Genomic DNA, 20,155 nt, shown 5'->3' on the forward strand with positions numbered 1-20,155 from the left:
TTTCCTGATGGGCTGCGTGCCAAAGATTGCCGATTCCTGGATTAGTACATTGAGCTATGGACTTCCAAACACTCTCCAATATGGTGTATGGAAATGCAGAGATGGGTGAAGACATCACTTAAAATGTGTTTGGTAAGAGGGTAGCTGCTAATTGCTAATGTCCCTTGTTCTGTTTCAGGAGTGGATCAGCTTTGGCTCAACTTTATGGAACTTCTGCAACTTTGGAGCACCATCATTTTAATCATGCTGTCATGATTCTTCAAAGCGAGGTACCAGACTAGCTGGATTATTACTTTCACTATAGGGTGGGGGGCTGTTTCACCTTCAGGGAAACACACCCCATGCCCAAACTCCTTTAATGGCCCTTTCCTCCGGGCAGCGTTTATTGACTACCACAAAGCTCTCACACAACACAACATAAAACAATTTAACTGCAGCTGCTGACTATTTTCCCCTGAGACTCTCCCTGCCTCATTCAGCCAGGGGAAAAGGACACACTCTTCCCCTGTATCCCCCTTGGATCATTTGTCTTCCTTATGTATATCCTTCTCAGCCATTTGATAGCCAAGGAACTCTTAATCCTTTCCCAGCTAATGTGTTTACCTTGTCACACTCACCTTCTATTGTAAAAATAAAAAGTTTAAAGCATTAAACCTGCCTTCCTTTTATGGGCAACCACAATATGCACAGTATGCTTGGAGTGCTTAGTTTTGTATTTTCAGTAACTGCTTTTGGGTTTATTACATGTACTGTAGTAACACCCAAAGTGTGCTGGGAGCTTCCACATGTATGGGGAGGTATAATCCCTGCCCTGAAGAGCTTACTTTTTAATTGTACACACGATGTGACAAACTAGTCGTGTAACAATAAGTGGGGGAAATAGGCAGACACTGGTTACAAAAATAAATCATATAGGTACTAAGTTGGGCACTTGACTTTTTACAGAATATCTTCATCAAAAGAACAACGCAAGCCATAGCTTCAAAATGGGGGACAGTATCTTGGAAAGCAGTGACGCTGAAAATGATTTAGGGGTTAATAATAGCCAAACATGAGCTCCCAGAGCAATGCTGGAGCAACAAGGCTAATCCAACCCAAGGATGCATAAACAGGGGAGGAGTGAATAGGAATGGGAAGGTGATTTTACCTCTGTACATGGCATCGGTGAGACCAAGCCCAGAATAGTTCTGGTGTCTACATTTTTAAAATGATGTTGAAAAAAATGGAGAGAGTGCAGAGAAGAGCCACAAAAATGAATTGAGGGCTGGAAAAAAAAAAGACATACTGAGAGATTTAGGGCTTATCTACACTTAAAATGCTGCAGCTGGGCCACTGTAGCACTGCAGCCAACGGGAGGGTTTCTCCCCGAGAGGCAGTAGCTATGTTGACAGTAGAAGCCCTCCTTTCGACATAGCACTGTCTACATTGGGAGGTAGGTCAGCATAACTGACCAGCCCTGAGCAACATAATTATACCAAAATAAAGTTACTAGAGTAGAACAAGCCTAAGAGTTCAATCTGTTTAGTTTATCAAAAATGAGTTTGGGGGGAGACCTGATAAGTGCCTTGATAGGGAAAAATACCAGGTACTAATGGGCTCTTTCACCTAGTGGAGAAAGGCATAACAAGAACCAATGGCTGGAAGCTGAAGCCAGACAAAAATCAAATTAGAAACAAGCCACAATTTTTTATTTTATTTTATAAGGAAGATGATTAATCATTGGAACATACTACTGAGGGAAGTGGTGGATTCTCCATCTCTTGATATCTTCAGATCAATTCTGGGTGCCTTTCTGGAAAATGTGTTTTAGTGGAACAAAAGTTATTGGGCTCAGAACAGGTCAGATTAAATGATTTAATGGTCCCTGCTGGCCTCAAAAAAATCCCCACAAATCTACGAAAAACTTCTTCCCTCCCTGGACAGTTTTCCCTTACCCAATTTACTCCTTCTCTTTCATCATCCAAATATCATCTGTCCTGGAAACTCCATCCAATTCACCCTGCTATGATTTTAAGCCCTACATTCTGTGTGTTGTTACTTGTCTGGATAAAAAAATTCACAGATGGAACCAAACGCTCTCCAACTGGGAATAGAGACAAATCCAGATCCTCTGCTTTTGCAAGTAGATATAACTCCATTGAGGTCAATGGAGCTATGCAAATTTGCACCAAGTATCTGGACCTCTCACTCTAGTGGGCTGAAATTAGATTACTCCCTGTATGTTAGTGTTTAATATTCTATTCTATCTGTGTTTTCTAGGGGGGAAATGTCATAGCATATTGTATTATTTCTTTAGATTTCTATCAGCATGAACAAAAAAAAGGTGCCTGTATTTGGTCTAGGCACCATTGACACAAGTGCTCATGGGTTTTGTGCTGTGGTGATGTTGCCTTATACATTATGAAATAGTTCAGCAAGCAATAAAGCCTTGAATATAGTGGTATAGCCCTTTGTTAGCTGTTTATTATAAAATATTGCAAATCTACTAGTAAGTAATTCTATGCTGTGACTATCTGCTGTTTTTTGAACACATACAGGTTTGAGCTTTTCTTTGTACATCATACCTAAGTTGCAGTCTATAACTAAATGTCTTCTAGAATTCCCCCCACCTTCCCAACACATAGGTGAAAGGAAATCTTTTACAAGATTAAGGTCACTAGAGGAAGAAAAGATGCCCCTTATCTATGGAAAGCTCTTGTTTTCTTTATAGTGTTCTAATCTTTTTCCTAAGCACTAGATGGCAGTGCACATTGGATATGAAAATTATACTGCAGTCAACTATCAAAATTAGATTCAGTTACCAAAAACATCATTATATCAAAGGGTAGGAAGCAATATCGAAGTGTGATATTAATATGTGAATGTAATCATATGTGATTGACTTTACAAAGTCCAGTATTAGATTAAAGTTCAATCAAATTCAATTGCAAATTTCATTCAGTTTGTATTCTCTGGATAAATGATGGGCTCTGTGTTCCCCCTTATTTGACACGTCTCTAACTATAAACTGTTAGTATTATGTTCCATTCCCAAAGCAGCAACATTAAATAATTTGTTCCCTTTCATTCTGGCTGTAAAACATTTTCCAGAATCATAAGCCTTCACTGTCCTTTAAAAATGCCTTCTTACAGGGCCCACAAGGTCTAGGGCTCTACAAACGTAGCTTCTCCTCAGTCTGAGTTACTAAAGCCGGTACGTACGATGAGATAGTGGAAAATAGTCAAGGGTGAGTGGAGAGCCTGTATTTTGAATGAAAAACTGATTGAGTGTCTTTGACTGCTCTAACAGCAGCTTGCATGCCTTTGAGCAGCAACATAGATAAATCTGTTGGCAGCACAACTGAAAAGCCACAAAGCACAGCTCCAAAAACATTTGCTAAAAGGGAAAGATTGAGATGTATCCATAGTTTTTCCTCCATAAACTGGGTCTGTGCAGAGTCAGACCAAAGAATAAATCTTTTTTCAAGAGGCTGTAATATTAGCACAGTTAGGAAACACAGCCCAGCTTCTTGAATACAGTGACGAGCACTTCCTGTCCTAATGTAATCTCAGGAGCATTAACTTTATTATTTTATCACGGTTTTACCATGATTTGGAAAAAACTTCTGTGTAGCAAAATTACAGGGTTAGAATTCTTAAAAATCTGTAATGATTATTATTAGTCCTTTACCTTCTCTCTCTCTTTCATTACAGGGTCACAACATCTTTGCTAACTTGTCCTCCAAGGAGTACAGTGACCTTATGCAGCTTCTGAAGCAGTCAATATTGGCAACAGATCTCACTCTGTATTTTGAGTAGGTATTGGCATTGTTTATATTTGACAAATGAAAATCCAAAGAACATTGTCTAATGACCCTGGAAGCACCAATGGGGTACGTAATAGATGAAGTTAGTGGTTAATTATGGTTGGAGATATTTAGTCTCTCGTTTATTTTATCTTAGGCTAATGGAAGTTTCTCATAGGCCCAAATGAGTTTCATTTTGATATTCAGCAAAAGCCAGACGTGCAGCAATTGCAGTAGAAAGTCATAGCCCAATCTTGTATTTCCTCAACACAGGATTCCCAAAGGAGACTTTCATGTGTGAAGAGTGCAGGATTGTTTCTGTGGGCCAAAACTACAAAGAGATTGTACATTTCTAGCTCATTTTGAATTTCTGGGCACATCCCCAATAGTGTTATCATTTGTGCCCAAAAAAGGGCAAAAAGGCTGTATTTAGTTACACCAGCTGAGCATCTGGCCCTGTAAATCAAAGTAGCTCCACTGAAGACAAAATGTGATGATTTATATCAACTGAGGATCTAACCTGCAAAGTTTAACTGAATCAAGCATGACTGGAGGTGTCCCACAAATGCAGTTACTTCATGTTCCTTCTTAGTTTTCCTATCACATCTCCAAGTAGTCAAAGTAACATGAGTTCTTCCATTTTCTTGGCACTGTAATTAGTTAAAAAAAAAAACAAAAAAAACCCCAACAAACCAACACCACCACCCAGGAGCTTCAAACTGAGTAAACAAAAGTGTAATAGGCTTATGGAGTCATAGGTGCAGTTGTTGGCATCTCAGTTTTACATTTCCTGAGCATCACACCTCCTCCTCCAAAGTGTGTCAGTCAGAATCCCACTTGCTGGCATGCACTTGGGGAATTTACTGGGAGAAGTACAATAGCGTGTGCTATTGTAGCTTATCTCCTGCCCAGGCACAACACTGTTCCATCCTGACGAATTTCAGTGCATTAGAAAATAGCTTGTTGTCCATTAGCACCATACTTGCACTCCACTAGGTGGCATTTACATATTGATTTTTGAGTTTGTATGGAGGGGGGATATGGATTTTTCCTTCCTCGCTCCTGAGTGCTGATGGCTTTATGCGAAATCAAGTTTCCAAAGAACTTCAGGCAAAATCTTTTCCTCGTCTAGGTCTGTTAATCTATATTAAAAATATGCCATACCATTGGGCACCGATTGGAATGGGGCAAACAAAGCTTGCTCTGACTGCTCATTGTGTTATTTTAATACTGCATTAAGAGCTCACCTGCTGCTAATCCTGGCCATCTCTCAGAGTTCACTGCTTTCTTCTCTCCCCCATGGTAGCCTACATCACCTAAAGACTTTTCATAGACAAATTGAGGCATCTGCCTCTCAAAACAACATTTTTGCTAAAATAGTTTAAGACAAGAATTACTTCAAGATGTTCTTTTAGCAAAGGTAACGTACACAGTGCGTCCTGACCAGGAGAAAGCTGCTTTCACAGCTACTACCTCACACTTTCTGGTCCTTCCAGTCTAGTAAGTTGTCTGTGCAGACTGCTACTGATTTTGATGGATAATATGACAATGGAAATTGCCAGTGACTTAGGACAGTGATGTTTGGGACCATAATGAGCACTCTGTATGCCGCGCCCACCCCCTCCCCCCCAAGTCTTAGCACAAGTAGCTAGTGCTCCAAAAATGGTTGGCAGTCACTGGTAAGGGGGTGCGGGCAGGTTGGCTGAGGGTGGGGGATGATGCTGCTAAATTTTTTCCACAGTTTCTGAGCAGACTCCACCAGCAGGATCCCGGGGAGCCCCTGGAAGAGCATCAGGCTCGTTCTCAGCAAGAATTCCCAGGAGAGGGGAGGCAGTTGCTGCTCTTCTCTGGGGGGATAAATCCCCACCTGGGCACAGCAGCCCTTTCCCCCTCCTGACACCAGAAGGGGTGAATCTGACTCAGACTATGAGATCAAGTTTCCTTTTGTATATCAACATACTGATGTCAAACAACATGCAGTAACTGAGGTTCAAGAATATTCATTCCTGGGTTTTATTGTTGACATTGATGTGCTGAATAAGTCCGAACATTTTCAAAAACCTAAGGCCTTGACTTGAATTTCTGCAAATAAAAAAAGACCTCTTTTTTCCTCAGTACTATCACATATTAAGACAAATCCAGCTTCTATTGTGCCATTTGTGCTAATAGAACTACTCGTACTATTCTATGCTAATTGTACGATTTACTCTAAGTGTGTTTGAAAACCACTACCACATGAGCTTTCTGACTGTACATGCATTTAAAAGCCAAATTATGCAAACTGATTCTTTTGGGCAAGCACATTCTTGCTTCAATTACATAATCTCAGTTTTCTGCCTCTTAAATGGCTTGTGGGGGTGGGGGTGGGGAAATATCAGCATTGCAGTATTCTTGGATCTCCACTGTTCTGCTGTTCATAAAGTTCACTTAGCACTCAGGGATTTGGTTTGCGAAGCAATAAAAGTATAGATGGAGGAAGACCCTTAGGACTTGCTCAAGATATTGTATGTTTATAGGACTTTAACAATTGAACAAATAAACATATTACCTCCAAGTGAAAGATCAGACCTGGCATTTGTTAGATGTGTAGACATATTGATGATAAATTATGTCAAAGTTTTAGTAGATACTTTAAGCAATTTTAGCCAATACCTGTTCCTTAAAAGACCTTGTGTAAACAGTTATTCTTGAGCAATCCTTTCTGGCCAACAATTAGAAAGCTCTTTACAAACTAACAGTGACATTTGGAAATAACACTGATGGGTTCCAGAGAGGATTGGATACAGTCCTCCTTGGTTGAAGGCAGAGTTGCTATAATGGGTGAGGTAAAAAATAGCCATCCCTCACATTCATAAACTCACATAATTGCTCTCACCAAAGTTATTCTAGACAAGTTTTCTTTCTGTAATTCTGGCCAAATTATATATCAGCTTCCTCTTTTAGATCTAGCTGATTAATGTGGTTTTTTTTTTTTTAACTGGACTCTAAGCTGTAAAGGAGACAGACAATTCTCCCTTGTACAAGAATGAGATAATGCAATGGATTGAGACCAATCACTAATATTACTATTAATAAACTCATTGCCAGGCTATTATGTACTTGTCTCTCCTGTGAACTCCAGGTAATGTATGGAAACCAGTCTACTGAAAACATCCTGTGGTTACTACACCATCTTTTTTTTTTTAAGCACTTTTTTTTTCCCCCAACTGTGATGCTTACTAGTACAGTATATGTTACCAACCTGCCAATGAAAATATTGCTTATTGTGGACACTTATATTGTTTCAAATTTACCCACTTATGGCAAAGTCCTATAGTTCTTACTCAGGCAGAACTCTCCTACCACTTAGGATTTTAAGTGAAACCAGAGGTTCTATTCCTTCTACCAGTGCATGTTAAGGTGAACAATTGACATTTGTTTAACATTGTAGCTTTATATGTATCCAGTTAATTCTATCCATAAAAAAAAAAAATCAGTGAAAAAAATCAGTATTTTTTGTCAAAGAAATAATTGGCTATTATCAGGCAACAGTCAACTACCAAAGTTCTCAAGTACACTATGGCTGGGAATAAATAGAAATGCATGTATTTCAGAGCCCCAAAAATGACTCTGTTTTTATTTATGAAAAGAGAAGGGGAAAAAGGCCATCTGTGTCTCTTCATCCCTCTGGTATCCTAGCCCATTTTTGTCTTTGTCTTTTTTTTTTTTTAAACTTAAGTGTCTTGACGTCTCCACTAAACATGAAATAAATTAGAAAGGTTTCAAAGGTGTTTTCTGCATTATCACTGGTAGATGAGATTTTGAATGCAAACTCCTATTTAAGCCCTAGCCCTGCACAGGGGACCACTATGATAGTCTATTCTGACTTCCTACGCAATATAAGTATCTAGATAGGTAGTCTTAAGGATCCACTTATAAAGGTACACAGCAAGAATACAAGGCTGTACCCAAACAGAACAGATTACAGGACTGAGCCCATATTTCAGGAGGTTCTCAAGGGAGGGAATTATTATGGTTTTTGTCTGTTTAGTGCAATGTATACCCATGACACCGTATAAATAATGAACAATGAGATTAGGTGAGAATTAGGTCTGATTACTTGGTCTGGCAATGAGTCTCACAATAGGCAACCGAATAGAACAGAAAAAAAATTGTAGCTGTGAGAACTCATACTTACAGCTCACGATAGTAGTGTCATACACGTACCAAAAAGATACAGGCGACCCAATGCTGCAGTAACATTTCATCCCTTAGAATTTCTGAGATTTACTGAAATGATGTCCTGAGTCACTGGACTGTAGACCTTTATTATATATTAAGCCAGCTTTGTCTCTGAGCATGAATACATCAATAAGTATTTCTCTTCAGCCCCTCAAGTGGATTACAAAATAACTGAACATTACGTTTATTTCAGACACTCTTGAATGTCACATGCATAGCTTTATTTACAGAAGTTACAAAACTGGTCCTGCTGGAGACCATGTTTAAGCACCCACTAAGGCAGCGTTAAGTTGTTTCCTCAGACATGGCTGCTTTTCACAGACTGAGCCTTTCTGCTGCTAGAATCACTGTGCGGATTTAATATGTTCCTTCTGCATCTGTTCCAGTGGAGCTTAAAGCAGCTCTGTTACTCAGAAGTGTGTGGCTCACCAAAATGTCTTGAAATCACCTATATTTTATGTTACTGCTTTATGCATCTCTCTGCTTTTTATTTATGATGTCACAATGTTCAGGGTGGGTACAAGAGGTCACCTTTTCTTCTGAACTGTCAGTTTGTTGCCCAGATAATAGATGTATTGCCTAGGAACCACAAATAACTAGAAATCAAAGAATTATCTTTATATAGTCTTGGCCTTCACAATGCTATAACAGGGTTCAAAAAAGAACTAGATAAATTTGTGGAGCATAGGTCCATCAATGGCTATTAGCCAGGTATGGTGTCCCGAGCCTCTGTTTGCCAGAAGCTGGGAATGGGCAACAGGCGATGGATCACTCAATGATTACCTGCTATGTTCATTCCCTCTGGGGCACCTGGCATTAGCCACTGTTGGAAAACAGGATACTGGGCTAGATGGACCTTTGCTCTGACCCAGTATGGCCGTCCTTATCAAATTTTGCTCTACTGATATTTTTCTGGAAAGACTTTGGCAAGGAAATGTGTATTAAATAGAAAAATGTAAAAGCCTGCCACCTCTGGCTGTGCTAACAACAAATGTATAGCTGCCAATGACCAGTTTATGGTTGGGCTGATTTAAGGTCTACGCGCCAGCTACTCTAGGCCATTAAAATTTTCATCATTGCAGTATTTATTCCCACAGGGATGGTTATGCCATCGTGCCAGGAATGTGAAATAAATTAATTTTGTTTTCTGCTTGTATGACTTTGCATTGTATTAGCAACTTTTGTAAAATCCAGCCACTTTATATCATATTTCATGAAACACAGAGAGTGTATAATGTCATCATATGAGCTGCTTCATTAGTGTGCTAGCAACCTCCACATTAAATAAGGTGGTTTGGGGGAAATCATACAATGCCATTAGAAAAATTCTGTGATTTGCCATATGTCGGTGAGATGTCTTGGTTGGAATACAATGCAATAACGAAGAGTTTAATTATTTCTGTATTTAATTCTGTTCTTATAGATTCCAAGGCCAGAAAGGACCATTCTGATCATCTGGTCTGACTTCTTGTATAATTCAGGCCATAGAACTGCCCCAAAATAATTCCTAGAGCATGTCTTTTAGAAAAAACATCCAATCGATTTAAAAATTGTCAGTGATGAAGAATCCACCATGACCCTTGATAAGTTGTTGCAATAGTTAATTACCCTCACTGTTAAAAATGTATGCCTTATTTTCAGTCTAAATTTGTCTTGCTTCACCTTCCAGCCATTGGACCATGTTCTATCTCTGCTAGGTTGAAGAGTCCATTAGTAAATATTTGTTCCCTCTGTAGGTACTTATAGACTATAATCAACTCACTCCTTAACCATCTCTTTGTTAAGAAATAAATTGATCTCATATCCCAGCCATACGTTATTAGAGAACCACCCATTGTGCCTTAGAATTCTAGTTGCCATTATAAAATTCATAACTGAAGGACCTTTTAATAGTGCTGACTGTATCAACATAATACAGGCTATCTGGGGCCTGCAGCATTTCTGCTAGGCCCCTACATGCCCCATTTTAAATTCTATCCATTTCTAGTGAGCAATGTATTCGAGGGGGGGGGCAGCACCAAGTGTATGAAATTTGATGATCACATATTCAGATTGCACTTTCATATGAACATACTGATGCATTTATTTGAATGTGCAATTAGTACAGAAGTGGGTGGATGAAGTGGTCAGTGTCTATAATTTCAATCTAACTAGGGCTAGGCCTTCATTTAACAGGCTGTAAAAGAACTCTCACTATGTTTGTACAGCACCTGGCACAATGGGGCCCTCATTACAGTAGCATCTTGTGCACCCAGTTGAAATTCTTGACTTAGGACAGTCTATGTGTAGGTTAGTGAGAAGGCTCCAAGCCAGCCTTAACATGGTTGGACTGATCTTTGTGCTTTAGATTTAAAAGGTAGAGTTTGTTCTTTATTATTTTAAAATGTAAGAACATGAATGTAAGAACAAAAAATATGTTTCCCTAACAGGAAAGCTGTAAATCAATAGACAAAACCAAAAACATTGACTGATGCTATCTTTCCTATGCCAGTCGGGGGGTTGTAAACATAACGGGTTATGTTCGGTCAACTTCACTGAGAAGTTAGCACAGGCAGGTGAGGGCAGGAGTAGCCATAAACCCTGCGCTGTGCACATGTGAACTAACTGGTAACTACAGGGCCATTAGCTGAGGGAAAGGCCAGTATTTGGAGGTTTTAGCAGTGAATCTTGACCTGGCACCAACATTTGCTGCCTTTATCCTCAGGCTAGTTCATCATGATATAAGCAGGCAGTAAGCATGTCTACGCTGCAATAAAACACCTGCAGCTGTCCTGCATTAGCTATAGAATTGCAGTGTAGGTATTTGGTCTCAGACTGGAGCCCAGGCTCTAGGACTTCAGCCCAATGCAATTGTATAGCTGCAAGCCCAAGTCAGCTGACACAGGCAAGCTGCAGGTGTTTTATTGCAGTGTAGACATACCCAGTGATCCATGTTTACTTCACACATGTGGTTTGATGGACAGACTGTGTAGCATCTCTTCTTGGGTTAACATGCAACAACTATGGATTGCCTTCCTTTCAATATTTTTCCCCACTCAGTCTTGTGGAAGGAAGCAGGCTGCTCTAGTGATTAGAGCATGAGAAAGTCAGTCATTCTTGCTTCTATTCTTGACTCTACCACCAACTCAATATGTGACCTTGGACAAGTCATTAAACCTTTCTGTGCCTCAGCTGGAAATAATATTTACCCATCTTTGGGAAGCCCTTTGATATCCTCAGATGAAAGGCAAAGTATCATCACCATTTAATATACGTTTTATGTGCAGATGGTCCTATTGGCTATATGTTGTTACAGGCAGAACATTTCAACCTTCCATAAAAACTGAGAATTGAGGTGCGATATAGTGATGTGTGTATGTACATCTATTATCTGACAGCTCTGATAGTGCTAGGCAGTTATAAGGCATGTTTCAAAATTAAAATGGTTCATTGAAATAGCTTGTCAACTTAACATTTTCTAACATTAATGCAGGAGGTACAGTGATTTTATGTGCTCACAGAAAATTTGTTTATATCACAACAGCTCCAGAAGTTTCTGGTTTTTCCTCCTGATTATGTGTTTTGTTGCAGAAGAAGGACTGAGTTTTTTGAACTTGTTAGTAAAAGCAATTACAATTGGAATGTCAAAAGCCATCGAGAAATATTTCGGTAAGCGAGTCATTCCTTTGCTTTCCTATTACTTTGGGATATAACCACAATTTGTTTAAGGAGGTGAAGGTCAGGAATACAGATAGTTATTTTAAAACAAGGCTTTCTATATTACTGCAAACTAAGTGTTTTATAATCATTACCAAATATGGGGCCAGATGGTGGCTCTAAAGCACAGCCCTGGGTAGGGAAGAAAGGGCTCCTGGAGCAGTTCCTGTTTGAATCTACTTCTATCACAGCCCAGTTCCAAAAGCCAGCAGGGGAGAAGAAGTCATGAGTCCATCCTGCCTTGCTCCTCCCCAACTCATCTTTCTTACTTCTCCCAACCCAAATCAGATATTGTGTTTCCTTTTGCCCACTGATAAAGAGCAAAAGGGTTGAAAAGTTCTCAAACAAAATAACCCTCCACATTTTGGTTAATCTTCCACCTCAACCTGGACCCACCTCTCTCTCTTTAATGCCTCTTTCCCTTGCTGAATTTCCCTTTCCCCACCTGCTCCTCAGTTAGGGACTTGCAAATGCACTGCAATCCATTGGCCCCGAAGAGCTGCCAACTGGTGAAAGGTTTGCAGACAGCAATGTAACCTAGCAGGTTGGCCACATTCTGAGTGCCCATCTTCTCAGCAAAGACTGAGGAAGGAGGGCGAGGGCAACTTGGGTTCAAGAGAGACAGGTGTCATCTGTGCATGTACCTACACCCATATATGTGGTGACCTAACCTTTCTGAAATTTCAGCTGTTTCATTTTTGTGTTTGAGGGCTGAGGTATGGGCTATTTCCTATTTTTCCATAAAATTTCATCCGTCCCTAATTTTAGATTTGGACAGTATATTAGATGCTTCATTTTCAGTGTCTTGGTTCTTCATGTAAGCATCATCATACTTTTATCTGCATCATATACTGTACATAAATGCTTTCTACAGCTGAATAGTTCCTTCTAATGTGTACCAAACAGTTGTAGCCATGTATTAAACTACAGTGAAACAGTGTAGCCCTTATAAATCTACTGCTCACCCGCAATAAAAAATTAAGAAACTGCTGAAACAGTGTCTGGAATGCCTCTCATGATTATAGGTTCTCTTGCTACAGCAACCACCTATAAGTAGACAGAGTAATCCTGTCTGAATGATATTATATAATAACTCCCTTACTTACATCCTGCATTGTACAGTATAATCACCAGTTAGAAGTACAAATAGTAGCAAAAATTATTGATTTGTCTGTAGTGATACAGTTTTCTAGCATACAATACATTTTCAATCTATATTATATTAAACTTTGTAGGTATAATGTGGATATAAAAAATATGTTGATGGTTGGAATTTCAAACAGTGCTGCTGTTCCTTCCAGAGGAAAAAGGTGCTAATTCTGACTTTTTATTTATGCATTCAGGGCAGATTTGTTTAGCAATACAATAAAGGTCAGTCAGTCTGTATTGTTCATTTCTGCTTTTCAGATCAATGCTAATGACAGCCTGTGACCTCGGAGCTGTGACCAAACCGTGGGAGATTTCAAGACAGGCAAGTCATGATTAATAGCTGGGCTGGGAAGAGGGGGTATTAGCAGGACAATATTCCCAGGGCCCTGACTTACAAGGGGACAAAACTTCAGTCAATTTACAGCAATATCAATGCAGTTTAAAAAAAAGTAGCAAAGGGTTTCTGCAAGGCATGGCTTATTGCACAATCTTTTCCTTTGCTTGATGCTGCTGAGCAATATTTAGGTACCTGAAGAGATCTTATTTTATATCCTCTCATCTATTAACCTTTTAACTACATACAAAAAATGGAGGGTTTTTTTAGGGGGGGGGGGAGAAGGGGGAAAACCACCACACACACCCCACATTGCAAACTTTTTTCCCTTTAGGTAAACCCAAAGTTACCCTTTACAATGTACAAAATTCTATAACCAATTGACAATAGCAGAATTTGTCCTAAACATGGAACACCAACAGGAACTGCCAATTGACGCACATGTCCTAATGGATATAGGATATGCATTTTTTAGCATAATTAGCAGATTTCTTTATCTCAGCAGTGGCTTAACATTACAAGATGTAGTTTTAAAGCCCTATTCAGCATTCCTTACTCAGAAAAAGAATTGCAGGGCTGAGTGTGGCCCTGAGAAATGTATAGACTACCTAGGCATTCATTAATATTTAGGGTTTGGTGGGACAAGCCACTATAGGATGAGAAAGTCCTGTAGCTAGAAGGTTGGCTGGGTCAAGACTGGCCTCATCCAAGATCCCTGACAGCCATCCATTCACCACTGCCAGAAATTTTCCTTGCCCCAGCCTCAATCACTGGCATGACCCATCTCCACTACTATCAGTTCCAAACCTTACCTCAGTGAGTAACATGTAGATTGAAGGCAGCTCGTGTTGGGAGATGAAGCTTGGGATGAATATCCAGCAGCAGAAGGCATCTAGGAGATGGGCCACTGACAGTGTAAAGTGGGTAAGTGGCATGAGTGAGTTTGATGGGACTAGTGATCTCCACAAGTTAAAACACAGTGGACTGGAAGATAGAGACTAGGTGAGAGGAAGTAAAATGGAAAGAAGCCAGTTTTCTTGGGGATGGACAAGGAGGGACTCTGGTTGGAAGGTGATGAGGTACTAAGGATGCATTACCTCAGTTGCAAAACATAAACCCTTATCACACAGAGGATGTATCAACACAGCTGCAGTTCATGGTCTAGAGCAGTGCTTCTCAAGCTATCTGATGTGGGAAACCGGCAATTCCCCCCCCCCGGCCCCAATGTGCCAGGGACCGGTGCCATATTATTATCCTATCCGACGCTCTTATGAGGAAACTCACTGCGGACCGGCAGCCGATGGCTCGCGGATCGGCACCAGTCCGCGGACCACCACTTTGAGAAGCACTGGTCTAGAGCAGCGGTGGCCAACCTGAGCCTGAGAAGGAGCCAGAATTTACCAATGTACATTGCCAAAGAGCCACAGTAATACATCAGCAGCGCCCCCCCACCATATATCCCCCGCCACTCCATTAGCTCCCCCCTCCCCACACCTCCCACCCACCGGCAGCCCTGCCAGACAGCGCTTCCCGTCCCTCCCCATACTGCTGATCAGCTGTTTTGTGATGTGCAGGAGGCTCGGGGGCGGGTGGGAGAGGAGTGAGGGCATGGCAGGCTCTGGGAAGGAGGCAGGAAGGGGTGGAGTGGGGGCAGGGCTTGGGGCAGAGCCAGGGGTTGAGCAGCAAGCACCCCCTGGTACCTTGGAGAGTTGGCACCTGTAGCTCCAGTCCTGGAGTCGGTTCCTAAACAAGGAGCTGCATATTAACTTCTGAGGAGCTGCATGTGGCTCTGGAGCCACAGGTTGGCCACCTCTGGTCTAGAGTGCTAGTGTAATTATTGAATAGGTATTTTTTTAAAGCAAAGAGTTGCATAGCTATTTGGTGTTGTGAATTCTGCTCTTGTGCTGTGTTTAACATATGGGAAATATCTGGTATATATAATGTTAATGTTTCTCTCATATTTTAAAAAGCATTTTGGTATCCATCTCCTTCCAGAGCTCCTGTTCCCCTGATGCAGTTTAGGACAAAAAAGTTTCAGGTCCCAATACTCTTCAATCCCACCTCTGCTATTGCTGCAGCTCGTGGCATTACTCAGTTCCCCCCTATAACCCAATTAGCTTTTCCATTTCCTGTGGTATCAAAAGAGTCAGTTAGGATCTGCTTAGCACTTCTTGAATGAGTTTTGGGATATGGGAGATCAGTACTGAAATCCAGGGTCATCCACTGAAGTGTAAAACCAACTATTTTAAATTATCACTTCCAAATGCTGCAGCTGACCCTTCCTTTGTGACCCAACATGTGTTTTGTATTAAAAATCCAGTCTAGGAGCATTAAGCATCATCTGATTGAGTTTATCCAAGATAAAAGTAAATAGAGACACTAATGAAGCCACAGAATGGGGACTCTGACTCTCAACCTCACCTGGAGGAGGCGTGAGAAGGGAGAGAGGTGGACAAAAATACATAAGTGGAAGGGACTAAAAAAATAAGCGCAAAGTACAAACACTCCAAAAGATTAGGAGTAGGACAAGACAAGACATACAAAAGGAGACAGCTAGAATGTTGAAGAGAGCAGGAGGAAGGAGACAAGTACATATTGATTATTCATATAGAAGATACTTGGAAAGCCCATAATTACTGTCAGGCTGTTAAATTATTCCAAAGCAAGGTGTATTAATCCATGATTTTATTATTCACATGATGGGGCTCCATATAGAAAAAGTCATTCCAAAAAGTGAGATAAGATTCTGCAGGTAATTATTAACTTAGCTGACGATTTTAAAGCATTTTATAATTTCAGTTCACATGCTTTCAACTGTGACTCATTTTTAAGTTGTAGCAAATTTAAGATCTGATGATTGTTGATAGCCTGTACAAGTGACTGCATAGCAATCTTGCATTTCAATGTTAGACCAGGAAATTTAGAGTCATTCTGAGGTGCATATTCTATCCTTAGTTCATTCTTCTGTGCCTGGGTATGGCATATGAAATGGTTTCTTATCAGAGTACCTCAGAAAAAGTAAATAGCACAACAGGATGAGTTAAGAACAGAATGTCAGCTTGAGTTTCCAAGCTTTTTGTATTTAGAAACACACCTTTATCTCAGTAGCTACATATTTGTGGGTGTGCATGACAGCAAGTACTTTTAGTTAAAGCTGCTGTTTATACTAAAGTCACTTGCAGTCTGGGCTTTACTGGTTTCTTTAGGCTTCCAGTGTTTTCAAAAATAATCTTGTTTTGAATACTGCATCCTTCCAAGTAACACATACCATTGTCAAAAATGAAGGCAGCTTCATGGAGTCTGGCAAAAGAGTATAATACAGATCCAAAGAAGTCAATGCCGCTATTCTTACATTTAATCAAATATGACAATTTTAATCTGTGTTTATATTTAAATGCTTAAGAGCTACAGTAATTAGAGTGGCATAGGATACATATAGTACAGAAAAACAAAAAACTTAGGATTTCACATTAAGTTAGCTAACACCGAATTTACCAATTAGCTTTGTTTCTCTAAAAACTCAGAGTTTTCAGAGGCAGGAGTGGCAGCACCCAGAGTGCTCATGTACACTTTACAAAGTCAAAGATAGTTCCATGTGGGCATATAAAATTTATAACCATTCTATTCTATTCTCAAATGCATAAGTTACATGCTGCTCCAATTTGACTGATCATTGACAGGCATCAAAAGGAAATCAATGTGTTTTTGGAACATGACTACAGAGATATAGATATGAGTATACCTACAGTGTCCCATAACTGAGACTCAGCCTCAGCAAAGTATTTAAGCATTTGCCTTACTGTAAGCACATGAATGAGACTACCCAGGAATTTATAATTAGGGGCCTTAAGCAATAAATTTGTGATTCTTACAAATAGCTAACATGAACCTTAATCTTTCATGTGATTCTATTTTAGGCAGCTGAATTGGTAACCAGTGAGTTCTTTGAACAAGGAGACAGAGAGAGGTCTGAACTCAAACTCACTCCTTCAGTAAGTTTGTCATTACTTTTGAACTAGCTACCTGTATGTGGAGGAGGAAAATTGTTTTCTGGTAACTGCTTTAATTCAGAGAAGCAAGCAGGTTTCATGAGAAGAGATATAGACCGCCTACCACTGGAATCTGGCAGTGATATTTAGGGCCTGATCCAAAGGCCATTGAAATTAATGGAAAGACACCTCCCAATTACTTAAATACTGAGTAAGGGCTTGATTCAAAGCCTATGTGTTATACATATCCCAAGGTTTACATTGTCGTCAATTCATTTTACAACAGCACTGAGTACAATATCCAAGATGCATTATTCACATCAGAAGTCAGATTACTAGAAAGCACAATTACTTCATTTGTGTTACAGTGTGACATTACTAACATCAGTTTTATGTGATGTATCCCTGTACCCTTTGAGGAATCGTTTCTGTATGCCTACAAGTAACGTCACCACCATCACTGTAGGGTTATTTGGGATGGTCTCTACATCATATACAGATCTAGATAAGACACATGGAAAAGCACCAGAGGAAACTGCAAAGAGGAAAAGTGACCAAAACCCCCACCCTATTAAAGATTTGCAGTGGGAGATGCAAAGAGAGGACCTTCCCACTTAAATATCTTAAAAGCAGACTCATGGGGCTGGGGGGTGAGTGGGAAGACAAGACAGACAGTTAGGGGTTCTAAGGAGTTCAAGTTGAAGCCATTCAGTAGGCTTATTTTTAAAAATAAAAGGGTGTCATAAGGAGGAGGGAGAAAACTTGTTCTCCTTAGCCTCTAAGGATATAACAAGAAGCAATGGGCTTAAACTGCAGCAAGGGAGGTTTAGGTTGGACATTAGGAAAAAGTTCCTAACTATCAGGGTGGTTAAACACTGGAATAAATTGCTTAGGGAGGTTGTGCAATCTCCATCTCTGGAGATATTTAAGAGTAGGTTAGATAAATGTCTATCAGGGATGGTCAAGACAGTATTTGGTCCTGCCATGAGGGGACTGGACTTGATGACCTCTTGAGTTGTGGCAATTTACACAAATTGAGGATCTGACTCAGCGACTTTCTGTTACTGTGAGCTGATTCAGCATGGTTTACAACTTTGTACATTAAGCTAGAGGATCCTGAAAAGATAATGAATTTCTCTCCTGTAGTAGTTCTCTGTGTAGACCTTCCCAAGTACATAAGTAAAAAAGTAGCTATGGTACAGTGGATTAGCAGTTAATCAGCCATAGCACTAACAATGTTGGTGCCTTGGACCAAATCTAGCCTGCAATAACGGAAAGTACCATTCCATATCATATGTATTTAGTGCATTTCACATAATGCATATAGAAGTGAAAGCGTGCTCCTCACACTAATGAAGTCCCACTGTAACAGAAAATAATTTTATTTATTTTTAAAACACACTTTACTATCTTCAAATAGCAGGGAATTCTAATGCCTTGGAACATTTCAAGCAAATACCCTAGCATCAGCAATATTAAAAATGAATCCAGGCCATATCAGGAGGTGTGCATCTTGGTGAGATCATGGACATGGAGACTCCTTAATATAGTAGAACCCACCTCATTGAATCAGCAGGGCGGGGCGTAAGAACAGGATGCTGGGACCGTGTGCACGGATATACACCTTAGCAGAGCTCCTGAGGGCTCTGGGAAAGCTGTATGCAGCAGCTTTAGAAAGAGGGGAAGGGGGATGTGCTGTTGTGCATGTCCCTCAGGGCTTTCTTCCCAACACAGGAATGGCACTGAGGCTGTGGTGCCTACTCCAGCCAGTAGGATGGGGAATTGCCCACAATATGGGTCCACTCCTGCTCTAAGGCCTGAAAGAAAAATTCTACCCCTCCTCTTTACCCCATGGCATTCTCAGTTTCAAGACAAATTACTTGGGCTGGGGATGGGTCAAGGTTTGAGCCAATGTGAACTAATGAGAGTTGATTAAAAACAAAATGAAAATTTAAAAAAAAATTAAAAATGAAGTTAAATAAAACCCTGATGTTAAATAAAAGTACAGGTTTATTTTTAAAAACAGTCTATATTAAAAGGCCAAATTACTGCCTCTATTAAAGAAACAAGGTGGGAGAGGTAATATCTAACTATGCTAAACTATCTGTTCAGTCTTGTATTTAGCTCTGACACTCTTAGTGCCTTTCCTAGACCTGAAGAGCTCTGTGTAGCTCAAAAGCCTCTCTCTCACCAACAGAAATTGGTCCAATAAAAGCTATTACCTCACACACACTATGTCTTTGATATCTTGGGACCAACATGGCTACAACTCTGCAAATATCTATTAAAGTCATTTAAATTAATTATAAACAATATTAAGTAGTATATGCATGCTGCCAACTTTCTTTAAAAGTCAACCCATATGACTGGTGGAAGTCACCGGCTGAGCACCTGAAACCAGTTTGTTGAACTGCTAAACCAGCTTCTGATAGCAGTAGCCTCTTCTGCAGATGCAGAGAACAGATACTTTCTTCAGTTCAGTTTGTTCAACAAATTCAGTTCCATAAGTAGTTCATTCAAAATTAAGAACTTCAATTGGGAGTTGGAAGGGGCTGGGGGAGAGGAAAGCTTGTTTTCCTCTTCCAATTTATTAATAAAAACTAGGTGTGAGAGGATAGAGGAGTTCTAAAATCCTGAACCATATGGTGACCAGAAATAATCACATGAATTCCATTAAACTACACACAATACTTCCTTTGTTAAAGTAAACAGTTTTAAATGGAAAACATGTTTTGATAATTTTTTTCTTGTGTATCCAGCATTTAAAGGTAGGTTTGTTCAATTAAAAAACAAACTGCTGGTTTTGTGCATTTTTAATTGCATTTGAATTTCCATCCAAGTAAAGCTTGACACAAATCACAAGTAAAAAAAAAAAAAAAAAGCAAGCATCATCCACCATTTTCTAATATAATAAAGATGTAGAAATTAAGCAACTGAATAAGTTTAAATTAAGCTACATAATTGCTTTAATAAATATATGTA

At 39.9% G+C, this 20,155-nt stretch overlaps 1 protein-coding gene across 9 annotated transcripts in view; it reads left to right on the plus strand.

Annotated features, from left to right (window-relative positions):
• PDE11A (phosphodiesterase 11A) overlaps positions 1-20,155 on the plus strand; it is a 219,773-nt gene that overhangs the window by 181,592 nt on the left and 18,026 nt on the right. For all 9 annotated transcript variants that reach the window (XM_039494567.1, XM_039494563.1, XM_039494564.1 and 6 more), the window contains 5 exons: positions 179-269; positions 3,693-3,793; positions 11,576-11,653; positions 13,109-13,172; positions 17,102-17,176. In XM_039494567.1, coding sequence (XP_039350501.1) covers positions 179-269; positions 3,693-3,793; positions 11,576-11,653; positions 13,109-13,172; positions 17,102-17,176 — 409 coding nt within the window. The remainder of the gene's footprint in view (positions 1-178; positions 270-3,692; positions 3,794-11,575; positions 11,654-13,108; positions 13,173-17,101; positions 17,177-20,155) is intronic.

This window comes from Mauremys reevesii, linkage group 11 (assembly GCF_016161935.1).
Source record: "Mauremys reevesii isolate NIE-2019 linkage group 11, ASM1616193v1, whole genome shotgun sequence".
NCBI classification, from domain to species: domain Eukaryota; kingdom Metazoa; phylum Chordata; order Testudines; family Geoemydidae; genus Mauremys; species Mauremys reevesii.